Source organism: Eublepharis macularius, chromosome 10 (assembly GCF_028583425.1).
Source record: "Eublepharis macularius isolate TG4126 chromosome 10, MPM_Emac_v1.0, whole genome shotgun sequence".
Taxonomy (NCBI): domain Eukaryota; kingdom Metazoa; phylum Chordata; class Lepidosauria; order Squamata; family Eublepharidae; genus Eublepharis; species Eublepharis macularius.
The window spans coordinates 30,234,472-30,247,632 of record NC_072799.1 but is presented as its reverse complement, the minus strand read 5'-3'; the positions used below and the strand labels follow the sequence as shown (position 1 = coordinate 30,247,632).

The following is a 13,161-nucleotide window of genomic DNA, read 5'->3' as shown; positions in this document are numbered from 1 at the left end:
TACTCAACATTTTTAGGGTCTCTGTGTTATGACTACTGTATTTCCATATTAATTGCTCTTAATTTTTCTTAGCTTCAAGCTAGATAATCAAAGAAATCTTTCCACTTTTTCTGGAATTCCAATATTGGTCTATTATGCACATAAGAACTTAATTTAGCCATTGATGCATTGATAGTTATTTAGCATACTTTGGATATAATAGGTGAAGCCTGAGATTAGTCAAGGAAGAGGCTGCAAATAATTCATCTTTGAATTCTAAACAGGTGGCTGTATGCAAATGGGAGATCGATTGGTTTTACTGTGAATTTTTTGATAAAGGCCACTTCCACACATCCTTAGTGGGATGACCTACCAAAGGAACTCTGTTGGGTTATCTCGCTCATTAAACACGTCATCATTTCCCATGTGTGAGCGGGTCATGATGATCCCGGTTTTTAAGCATTTTTTGTGAAACCTGTTTTGGTCCATGTTTATTTTTGATGCAAGTTTTCTGTGTGATCATCCTACCACATCAATGCATGCGGAGGTTTTTTCCAACCCCTCCTCTCACCAATATCCAATATCCAACCCCTCCTCTCACCATTACCCCTCCTTTAAACATCACACATGAGTCTGGCTTGCATGCACAAACATATAATTCCCCCCCTTTTAAACTTTTTTTAATGGTCCTTGCGCTAACGATATTTATGTCTACAGAGAGAATCATAGTGCAGTGCTTGCTACATTGGATCACTCATCAGTAGGACTATCAGTCTGGGAACAACATTGAGAACAGAATGCCATTTCTGATTTTATTTTAAATATGGAGTCATGTGAAGCTGAAAGAAGGGCAATGGTATAGGGCAATCCCGCATGCGCTCCAAAAAAAGGGGGGGGGGGAGTTGGATGAGAATGAGCCAATGTCATTTGTGACAGGGTGCAAATAAAGAACACATTTTCTGTTTTGGGACTTTTTTCGCGACAAACACTCACAGAACATGCATGAAGACGATGCATGTGAAAGGTGAGTTCTCGAAGCAGATTGGGAAGACGCAGATTTGGGACAGAGAACCCCCCCCCCCCAAAATGGAACATGCAGAAGCAGCCAAATTCTTACCTGATCATCATACCTTGGGTACTGTTACTGAATTAAGTCATTTGAATCTATGATAACAAGCCAAAAACACAATGGATTGGATTCAGCACAAAATTTTCACTTGCGCTAGAGCTCTTGTAAAATTTTCACTTCCGCTAGAACTCTTGCAAGGAAAAGATCGTGATAGTCACTTGCCCTAAGTCACACTCATTGTACCTCTACACACATTTCTGCTGCCACAAGATCTTGTGCAACCAATTTCTGGGCATTATTCTGTATTGGGAGGGAAGTGCCAGCTCCTTGAAGCGTACATTTCCTCTTGTGAATCACTGAATCCAAGCCATTGTGTAAATATATTGTCAGTCACGTTTCTACCAGTGTACCTTCACCACTGCCCTCTCAAGCCCACGAGTAATATTCATTGACATGCATTTTTGTTAATGAACATTAGCATTAAGTGTGAGGATTTGGCTAAAGGCAATTTACAACTAACAGTATTTTTTTCCTTCTCAATGGAATCTCTTTTGTATACATTTTAAAAGACTGATATGTCTTATAATGTACTTGAAAGATGTGAAGTTTTACTTTTTTCAGTAGCCTAGAATAAAAAATAATCCAATAGATCATCGAACGAGGAATGCAAGGAGTGATGGTTAAACCATAAACATAGTATTTTAGCTTTTATATAAACACAAAATCAGAACTGCAATATATATTGACGAGCATTGCAGAAGAATTTATCTTGAGGTAGTTTTAAATGAACTTGCTGTAGCAGTATATAAGCTTTGAGTGTTTGCTTAAATTGTCAGTGCGTGGACATATAAGGGTGTGTGTGTGTGTGTGTGTGTGTGTGTGTGTGTGTGTGTGTGTGTGTGTGTGTGTGTGTGTAAAGAGTAAGGTCTTGACAAAGGGATGGTGGGGGGAAATCATGATTTTTTAAAACTGATTTTATATTTTATTTGCTTGTATCTTCTGAGGACTGAGAAGAAAATAGTTGGGAAATGGAATGGAAATTCACGTAGAATTATGGGTTCAGGAGTTCAGTAGTGTATGGCAAACTAGACTATTATGTAATCTAAATAGCAATTTTGATTTTGTTCTGATGAGTACTTCTTTTACTTTTGGATTGTGTGTGTTTGTGCATGTGTGTGTAAATCAAGTTCACTAACCCTAGATACTTGACTAGCTATTTGATCATGAGAAGCAGCCACATGATTAAAAATGTACTAGAGCCCTAGTGGTAAATTTAGGATATATCAAGGGCTCTGTTGGGTCCATTTAATGCAGCATTTTAGTTTTGGATACAAGAAGAGTACTTTCACTTACGAAAGATGAGGGCTCTGGTTTCCTCCTGTTCTTCATGAACCTCCCCTCTCCTCTGACTATTCCTGTGTGCCACATTAAATACCATTCTGGGGCACACTAACCTCATAAGAGCAGATTTTTGAAAGATACGTGGGGCTGTATCAGGAAGGAAAAGAGGCAATTGGAAAGGCCCCTTTCTGTGAGTGAACAGCTGTGATTCTTTGTGAAAGGGAGAACGTCGTTGTTAATAATAATAATAATAATAATAAATTTATATACTGCCCTTGAGGACAAATCAATGCCCACTCAGAGTAGTTTATAAAGTATGTTGTTATTATACCCACAACAATCACCCTATGAGGTGGGTGGGGCTGAGAGAGCTCTGAAGAGCTGTGACTGACCCAAGGTCACCCAGCTGGCTTCAAGCGGAGGAGTGGGGAATCAAACCCGGCTCTCCAAATGAGAGTCTCATATTTCCCATAGTTATCACCCACATCCTTTCAGAAAGCACACAAAACAGTATGGATTTCCATATCTAGTAATCAGGCTAGTCCTGCTGTTTCTACACATAGAGGTCCACTTTATCTATCATAGAAAATTTTATCTAGAAGGTTGCTCTCACAACGTACGATACCGAATGGCCTCTCTTTAAATAATGACACTGAAGTAGGATAGACAGTGAAGAACAACAATTTATAGATCAAATGTTGCTGTTCTGTTCCATTTGTATGGATGTGAGAATTTTTTTTAAAAACTAGTTTGTGAAACAAAGCTGAAAACAGAAGTTAATAGTGGCATCAGAAAATACAGGCCTCAGCCTTCCAAGGCTTCTTATCTACAGCAACGTTAAGGTAGTAGCTAGAGATTAAAAAGAAGTCAGATGATTTTGATCTCCCTGTGATGAGAAGTTCAGCTGCTAAAGAAAAAAATCTATAAAGTTGTCTTTTTCCAAATACGTGTTTTTCTAATGATTTTTCCATCATATTCCATGCTTCAATTTTTATAGGAATTATTTTTCTCTTTTACTTTTCTTTCATCTCTCAAGTTAACTTTATGATAGTTATACAGACCTGCAGGCAGAGTAAAACTTTGAGCTTCTTGTAAATATTTGGAATGATTGTTTCTCTCTTTCCCTCCAGCAATATACATACCAGAAACAACCCTTTAACCTTTATAACCAAAAAAGGAAAAGAGACAAAGAAATGCTGTGTTACGCATTTTGTGACTTTTAGGATAAGAAATGGCACAGTGCTGGAAATAAACAGAAATAATAAATTTCATTCCAGTAGCCTTTTTTCTTTGAAGGATGCACAAGATAAAATATCTATATAGGAACTTGTGTGTGTGCCCTCATCTGTGATAAATGCTCTGTTTCTCTGTGTGTATGCTCAGTGGACGCAGGTGATTTCCTGTATCGAAAAGATATCTGTGTAGGAAATTTGGTAAGCGTGATGTGGCTTCGAATATGTGTTTTGGACACTGAACCAGATGGCATCTAGGCCTGATCTAATAATTTTCTGGTTGGCTGCATACATTTTTATCAGCTGGTAACTCCACATTCTATCATCTTCTCAGGGGGATGCATATTCACACCCTTACTGTTCCCTTCGTCCTTTTTCTTCTTCCATCAGTAAATATATTATTTATAAGACCTCCTACTTTGTTTCCCTGTCACCCTCCCTGTTCTGTTCAGAAGTTATTCAGCCACCTGCCATCTCTTTGCTCTGCAGTATTGCTCTCATCCCCAGACCACCCAGCTAGCAAATACACTGTTCATCTGCATTATGCCACCATTCTTTCTTCCAACTGATCCTGTGCAGCCTGGTTGCTATGGGGCTCTGGCTTGGTGGTAGCAATAGCCCTTCGGCCCAGCAGGAGGGCCATTTGTCAAAGCTTCAGGAGACTCTCATTTTACTACATCATGATTACTTAGGCTTTACAAAAGAACACCATGGCAGACAATTTATCACCACTGAGAGAGGAGCAAAGCTGCAACCCATGCAAATGCCTTTTGGATAAATGGAAGCCAAAGTAGTCATAGAAAGTTTGCTAAAATATGGAATATAGTTTTTATTACATGAAAATTAATAGATACGCATTTCTAGAAACTCTTTCTCCCCCTTCATACACACCCATCTGCAACCATCTGGGTTACATGGTTCTTTCCGACATAACTATTCCCTTCTCTCTCAGCTTATTGGTGATTGGGTAGAAAAGGTCCAAGAGATTGGCACTTCCTACATAATTGTAGTATTGCACCTCAGTGACTGTGGGGGACAGCGCTTTGCTGGAACTGCCTGTCCGGCCGCAGACAGGGTCCTTCATGCCTTCATTTGGGAGGAGGAGGAACACCGTTCATTTCCAGAAATCTGTATACACAGTGAAGAGAATCCCATTCAAAAAGAAGAAATCAGTTTTATATGTACTCAACTGGTTATATCATTCTCCTCAGTGAAGTCATTTTTTGTTCAGCAATTGGATTACGTTATCATGATCAGGACCAAGCACAGAAAGATGACTTTTTATTGGCTTGCAGTGGAACTCATATCCTATATATATTTATGCCTAGTCCTTTCGTCTATACCAACCATTTAGCAAAAATACTAAGATCTATCATGGGAGAAACATCTGCTTGTTAGCTATGATTCAGCACCTCTTAAAATATGAGGTCCACCACAGAGACTAGTGGATATGGGGCAGACCATCTGCTTGGAATTCAGAAGGTTCTAGCTTCAATCCTCAGCATCTCTAGTTAAAAGGTGATGCAAAAATAGATGCTAAAGATCATGGAGAGCTGCTGCCAGTCTGAGTAGAGAATACTGACTGTAGACATAGGCCATTTCCACACACGTTGAATAATGCACTTTCAATGCACTTTCGTAATCCTTTAGAAGTGGATTTTTTGTTCCACACATGGAAAATCAGTTTCAAATCTTCACTAAAGAGTATTGAAAGTGGATTATCCAACGTGTGTGGAAGCAGCCATACTGTCTGTTAAGTATATAGCAGCTTCATGGGTTCAATTTCTGTATCCCACAACAGTGAACTATGTGTGATATATATCCTCTTTTCTATATGCTCACATTACTCTTGCCATTTTAAAGTGGTTGAACAGATGTATTGAAAGGAAGCTCTGAGTGGTTTTTGTATGTTTGTTTTTGTTTTGTGTTTCTTTGCTCTGCTGCTTCTATTTAGTGGAAAGACATGCTGGTATAAATTGATTTGACACAGACGTTCCTCCATGTTCCAATTCAGGCATTCCTCCATGTTCCAATTTAGGCAAGCCATCAACATTTCTTCATGTTTGCCGAAAGTCATGAACACTGTCAATAATGGGCTTTGACATTCAGATATTTCTTGTCCTCTGTTGTCTCCACCCAAGACCTGGTGGCCAACATCATAATGAAACTTACAGTTTTTCTGAACTTGGATGATACCTTGATCTGATCACCATCTCAGAGTTAGGGGTAGCTCATGAGAGCCAGATGCTTCAGTGCCTGGAGAATCAGTCAATAGAGCTTACATCGCAAGAGCATGCCCTTGCTTTCAGAACATATGAGAGTCCAGGGTCTTCCTTGACATGACATTCTGCCTTCCAGAGAGAAACCTTACAGTCTTCTCAGAATTAGGGGGCAAGAGCATGTGTTTGTCATGACACTGTTCCTCTTGCTGGTGGTAATAATGTCATAATAATGTCATTTTAGAAGGTAATGCAGAAAAATGCCAGGAGGCAATAGGAATAGTTGTACCATTGTGAACTTGATCCTTGGAATGCTATAGAAGATCCAAGACAGTCAAGTAGACACCATACTGGTGGCACCTCACTGTTCTTAGTATTCTAGGCAGCTGTCAATGGTGTGCCACAGTGAGCAATTGAAAGGATCAATACTGAAAGTACTGTCTGGATGAGGAATGGAAGAAGGAATTGTTTATGTGGGGAAAATTACAAAAACTGATTTGTGTGTTGCTCAGGGATAGAAAGGTAAATTGAATGTCTGTCCATGCTAGACGTGGGATCAAATTCAAAGCATGCCTTTGCCCAATGTCCCAAGCTGACAGTCTTTCAAATAGTCTGTAGTATGTTCTTGTTGTCTTTGAGCTGTTCATCTTGCATTGATTGGCACCAACATATATGGAGAGAGAAGGATGTCAAGACCAATTCTCTTTGGTCTTCCCTATAGCAATTCATCCAACAACAGTGACATTCAAGATTCCACGCCTGCGACGAGCAGACTGTCAAGTGCAAATAGATGATGAACCAAAACTCTAAACTAGATGCAAGCTTGGAAAGGATTCTTTTAAAGCTTCCCTTAGCATAAAGAAAGCTAGCAGTGATCTAAATGCATATATACTTTACATACCACACAAACAACCATGTATATTTAGAACAAGGAGTTTATTTTTTCTTAATCTGAAATACAAATTAGGTAGTAATTTTATTGGCCATGCAATTTTGTTGCACAGAATTTTCAATTGGATTATTCAACTAAAGATATGCAGTTAGATCCCATGGACCATCAAACCAGTCTCCCCTCTTGCATCAGGGAAATCTTCTGCTAGTGGAAAGGACCTCCACTAAGAGATAAGAGTCATAGGATCCAACCCACTCCCTTCTCTGTTTGATATTTATTATTCTCAGGAACTGACAGTGTCCATAAGGTTTTTTTCACCACTGAAAGGTGAGAACATTAACAGGTGGCCAATAAGTGATGGAATTTTTTTTAATAAGTAGGCTTCCATGAGCTTATCATGCAAGCAATAGGACTGTTTGAGTCTGTCCTTGTCAAAGTGAATAGGAACCGTAACGTACATAAACATTTAAGAGTCTTGCTGGATTAAATTAAGGGTCTTCCTTGTCTGGTTTCCAACAATAGATGTCCAGATGCCTCAATGAAACCCAAACACCAGGCGTAAAGGACAGTATCTTCCCTAGGTGTTTTCTGCTTTCTTACTTGCACAGGGTGATGAGTCTAGCTTCTTTAGAGACATGACAGATGGTTTGGAAACTCTACAGTTAACCTGTGTTTTTTGCAGCAAACACAAAATGTGGTAAATATGCATGTACACAAACATGCATAAGTTTGTGTTAGATTTTTGGTACATTAATGTCAATATTGTCTACACTGACTGGCAGCAGCTTTCCAGGATCTCAGGCAGAAGCCTTTCTCATTACCTACTACCTGATCCTTTTTTGAACTGCTAATTGAACCTGGGACCTTCTGCATGTAAGACAGGTGCTCTATCCGTAGAAAAGAGCAAGAGTCCAGCAGCACCTATAAGACTAACAAAATTTGTGGCAGAGTGTGAGCTTTCGTGAGTCACAGCTCACTTCTTCAGATACACTTCTTCACTGAAGAAGTGAGCTGTGATTCATGAAAGCTCATACCCTACTAGGGGTGTGCAAGCCAAAAATTTTCGGCTAAAGCAGAAAGCCGAAAGAGGATTCTCTTTCATATAAGCCGGCTTTCGGCTTACTTTCGGCTTTCGGCTTTAGGCTTTTTCAATGGGAAAATGCCTCCGGCGTCTTCCCGGACGTCTGGGGGAGGCATTTTCCCACCGAATCAGCCCAAAATTGGTGGGGACCTTCCTCTAACCCCTCTCTACAAACCCCCCAAGTTTCAGACCGATTGGACTTTGGGGGGCCATGTTATGGCCCCCCAAAGCAGGTCCCCCTATCCTCCCATAAGAAAGCGAAGGAGCAGCATATTGTTAGCATGCTGCTGCTCATCTTCATTATTTCCTATGGGGAAAAATGAAGAAGCAGGCTTCCTTTGCCAGGGGTGGCATTTTGCATGCAAAATGCCCCCTCACCCTCAGGGGCCCTTCTCCCACCCCTCCTCCCACCCCCCACCAAGGCTCAGCCTGCTCCCACTTGGGGGGGGGCATTTCATGGCCTCCCCAAGTAGGTGCTCTAATCTCATTCTCTACCACTGACAGCTGGGGGAGGCTTGTCTTGCCAGGGGTGGCATTTTGCATGCAAAATGCCCCCCAACCCTCTGGGGCCCTTCTCCCACCCCCCACCAAGGCTCAGACTGCTCCCACTTGGGGGGGCCATTTCATGGCCTCCCCAAGTAGGTGCTCTCATCTCTACCACTGACAGCTGGGGGAGGCTTGTCTTGCCAGGGGTGGCATTTTGCATGCAAAATGCCCCCCAGCCCTCAGGGACCCTTCTCCCACCCCTCCTCCCACCCCCACCAAGGCTCAGCCTGCTCCCACTTGGGGGGGCCATTTCATGGCCTCCCCAAGTAGGTGCTCTAATCTCTACCACTGACAGCTGGGGGAGGCTTGTCTTGCCAGGGGTGGCATTTTACATGCAAAATGCCCCCCAGCCCTCTGGGGCCCTTCTCCCACCCTTCCTCCCACCCCCCACCAAGGCTCAGACTGCTCCCACTTGGGGGGGCCATTTCATGGCCTCCCCAAGTAGGTCCTCTCAGCCCCTAAAGTCCACCCCTTACAGCCCCACACAAACCCAATTCCCCCCAGCTGCCACACACAGACCCAAATCCCCACATTAGCCCCTCACAGACCCAAATCCACCCCCAGCAGCCCCACACCCATAACCCCAGGAACAGGCTGGCAAAGGCCAGCCCTCTCCCTTTGTTCCCTATGCTGGGAACTTCTAAACTCTCTTTCCCTGGGCAATTCTGCACAGCCCAGGGGTGCCACAATGGTGGGCACACTTCTGAGTGCCAGCTGGTCCCTGTGAAAGAGCACCTGAACCACAGACACCCTCCCTCAAATTCCCCCACCACCTACAGAGATGGCTGGCCAGCCAGCCCCATTGTTCCCTATGATGGGAACCAACTGCACAACAAAGAATAAAACAAGAACAACACAAAATAAAGTTTTTAAAAAATTATTTTCTCCCTTCCAAAGTACAAGTAGGCAAAGCATTATGACACATTACACCAACAGTCCCCCACACAGAAAAATAACACAACTCGCTTAACATCAGAGAATCACAAAGCACAATTCCTGTCAGAAACACTTTATTTCTTGAACAGCTTTAGGTTACACAGCAGGGGGGAACACCAAAGGGCATGGCAGCACTATCTTACACAAAAATAACACAACTCACTTAACATCAGAGAATCACAAAGCACAATTCCTGTCAAAAACACTTTATTTCTTGAACAGCTTTAGGTTACACAGCAGGGGGGAACACCAAAGGGCATGGCAGCACTATCTTACACAAAAATAACACAACTCACTTAACATCAGAGAATCACAAAAACACAATTCCTGGCAAAAACACTTTATTTCTTGAACAGCTTTAGGTTACACAGTAGGAGGGCACAACAGGGCATGATAGCAATGTACTACAAAAAATAATACAACCCACTTCACCGTTTTTGACAGCAATTGTGTTTGTGTGATTCTCTGATGTGAAGTGAGTTGTGTTATTTTTGTGTAGTACACTGCTTTCCTGCTCTGTTGTGCCTTCCTACTGTGTAACCTAAAACAGTTACAGAAATAAAGTGCTTTTGACAGCAATTTTTTGGGGTGATTCTTTAATGTGAAGTGAGTTGTGTTATTTTTGTGTAAGATACTGCTTCCATGCCCCTTGGTGTTCCCCCCCTGCTGTGGAACTGTCAGCAGACCTGTTGGTTTGATCTTGTTTATGCCTCCATCTAAAATGCAAACTCTTGGATATTTGATGTCCAGGGGTGGCATTTTGATGCATGCAAAATGCCACCCCTGGCAGAGGAAGCCTGCCTCTTCATTTTTTCCCCATAGGAAATAATGAAGAAGATGAGCAGCAGCATGCTAACAATATGCTGCTCCTTCGCTTTCTTATGGGAGGATAGGGGGACCTGCTTTGGGGGGCCATAACATGGCCCCCCAAAGTCCAATCGGTCTGAAACTTGGGGGGGTTGTAGAGAGGGGTTAGAGGAAGGTCCCCACCAATTTTGGGCTGATTCGGTGGGAAAATGCCTCCCCCAGACGTCCGGGAAGACGCCGGAGGCATTTTCCCATTGAAAAAGCCTAAAGCCGAAACGTTTCGGCTTTTTTTCTTTCGGCTAGCCGAAACGTTTCGGCTTAGCCTGAAACGTTTCGGCTAACCTGAAAGAAGCCGAAACACTTTTGTTTCGGCTTTCTTTCGGCTTTCAGAAAGCCGAAATGCACATCCCTATACCCTACCACAAATTTTGTTAGTCTTGTAGGTGCTACTGGACTCTTGCTCTTTTCCTCTGCTACCGAGAAACAAACACAGCTACCCATCTAGATGCTCTGCCACTGCGCCATAACCAACATGCATGCACAAGCAGAATACTAGAGCACAATGTGTAGTGCTGCACGTAGTTAACACAGCCTTAATCTAGGGCGGCTTATAGCAGCTCTCACTGTATGTCGAATAGTTGTTCTCCACATAGATGGGGTATTTGTGTTTCATATTTAAGGTTTGTGGTGGCATAAACAAAATATCACAACCTGTGTGGTAAGCTGCTAAGTCCGTTTACCTTTTTCCATGAAGAAAACTGCTACAGGGAGCACTTTAAAGTGCCTTCCGTGTGAGTCTCATTTTGTCTGCATTGGCCTTTTACCATTTCAATTCAGCTATCACTGCTTGTGGTTGTGGAGCAGAAAAAGAGAATGGGTTGCTATCCTTGCATGGTCTGGAAGGTGACCGACTTTCATTTTTATTCACGCAGCTTATGTATTGATAAATAAGATGGGCTTTAGGAAGGGAAGAAAGGGAGCAGAAGGGAATTTATTAAATGCTATAAGTGGCAAGCTTTTTCCAAAGAGACAGGAAGTTGTCCACACCTCGATGTGGATGTCTTCAAGAAATTTAGATTTTCAGCTAGGAAGTAGATCAGCCCCATGTTGCTATAAAACAGGCAATGAATTATTTATTGCCTACAATAAGCTGCTAGCGCTTCATCTCATTTTGCTGTTTAAGTGCCAGTTTCTAGAGTGAGAGAGATTGAAAACTGCAGAAGCAGAAATTTTCTCTTTCAGGTCATGAGTTCAGATGCGTCTTCCTTATGAAACTCATTTTTGTGTATATTACCTTTACAAGTCAGTGGGTGTCAACACCAGTAAACTCTGGTTGTCGATATGAGCAGGAGAAGTAGATAGACCAAGGAGTTTGTAACTGGTTGCATTTTCACAAGAATAAAAAGGTAGGCCTGTGTGAGAAAGAGATTAAGGATATGACAGAGAACTGTACAAGCAGCAACAATGCAATCCTGTGTGAAAAGGACTTCAGAATCTAGCCCTATCAGTTAAGTATTTCTTATAGATGACGGACATAAATGTAAATACCTTGAAATCATTTAATGAAGTGAGACTGTTTGATTATTAGCAGGAGAATGAGGAAATCATAATAGCCATCTTGCCTCTGTTTGCTTAACTCTGAAAGGAATTTGTACAAATATATGAATGTTACACAGCCTTCTGACGCCAAGTCTTTTTGCTTCAGTTTGCAGCCCATCTTGTGAAAATCAAATATCCAAGAGTTTGCATTTTAGATGGAGGCATAAACAAGATCAAACCAACAGGTCTGCTGACAGTTCCTTCTCCACAAATATGAGCAACTTCAAATTCTCTGAGAACGTGAAGTCTCCATGAATGATGTGTGAAAAGTGTAAAGGTGATACGGCACATGCGTTAATTGTTGGTGTCTTTCCATGCTTGTTTTGGGGAAATGAATTTTTATTTTCCTTTTTTGGCATAGAGCTTCAGTGCTTGTGGGATGGAAACATGAACCTTTAGATTGTGATTTCAGCCAACCCAAACTTTAATTATCTAGTTGGTTATTGTCTGACTAGTAGTTCAGCAGTCATATTCATGTGGGTCAATCAGGTATTAAGGGGAATTGCACAAATGATTGAATTAGTAATATTATATGAAACAAATGCTGAAATTAATATGCATGAAAACAAGTTTGCCCAGGTATTCTTTAAAGGATTGGATTATGCTTACAGATCTGTTTCCAGACAAAAGGGAACATTTTTAATTTGAGTAGAAAAGCAAACTGGAAGTTAGTTTAAAAGTATACTATCAAACCTTTTTTTCAAAAATATATTCATATGTCCTTCTTAAACTCTGTGGTGTTCCAAACGTTGTCATGGAGGAGTCTTAATTCCATCCATGCAATTTAGTATGGCACATCCTGAAACCTGAGAAAGTATTTGTGCAAGAATAGATTTCTGTCTTTATTTGAAAAGTGTGGATTGTCTGCATTGAAACAGGTATCACTGGCATGTTGACAAAGGAGCAAGGAAAGATGGAAAATACTGTGATCTCATAATGAAATTACCTGAACTCTAACCAAAAAGAAATTGAGACCTGCCTTTTTTCCTGAATATTTCTTAAAAAGTTGTATTCAGCAAAAAAAACCCAAATACATGAATTATACATAAAACATCATTGCTCTATATAATAGGAAAATTAACTTTTCTTTGACTTGCATGAATATTGAGAATACAATGACTAACCTTGTTCACTAGCCTGACACCAATAGCGTTTCATTTTGTATTGTTGTTTATAATGGTCTTGACATTAAAACATATTTTTGTGAGCCAGCTAAAGCTTCTCTCTAGTTCTGTCATTATTTTAGTCATTGTCTAAAGGAATGCATGGTTATAATTTAAGTGGTAATGGAAAATGCTTCCAGGTGCTATTAACACAGTTTTCAATATTATGACACTTCTTAATACTTACGTCAAAAATTGTTAAAATGAAGTGCTCAGTTGCCACAATAAGTCTAAACATGAAAGTTTAACGAGAAAAATCGCAAGTGTTGAAACTGCACCAAAAGAATTGCCCAATTT

At 41.1% G+C, this 13,161-nt stretch overlaps 1 protein-coding gene across 2 annotated transcripts in view; it reads left to right on the top strand.

Moving 5' to 3' along the window:
* The window catches only part of TBCK (TBC1 domain containing kinase), a 137,062-nt gene extending 124,156 nt beyond the window's left edge, over positions 1-12,906 (top strand). For both annotated transcript variants that reach the window (XM_054990337.1, XM_054990336.1), the window contains exon 26: positions 11,808-12,906. In XM_054990337.1, the coding sequence (XP_054846312.1) occupies positions 11,808-11,918 (111 nt within the window). In that variant the 3' untranslated portion in view covers positions 11,919-12,906. The remainder of the gene's footprint in view (positions 1-11,807) is intronic.
* Positions 12,907-13,161: the final 255 nt, after the last annotated feature.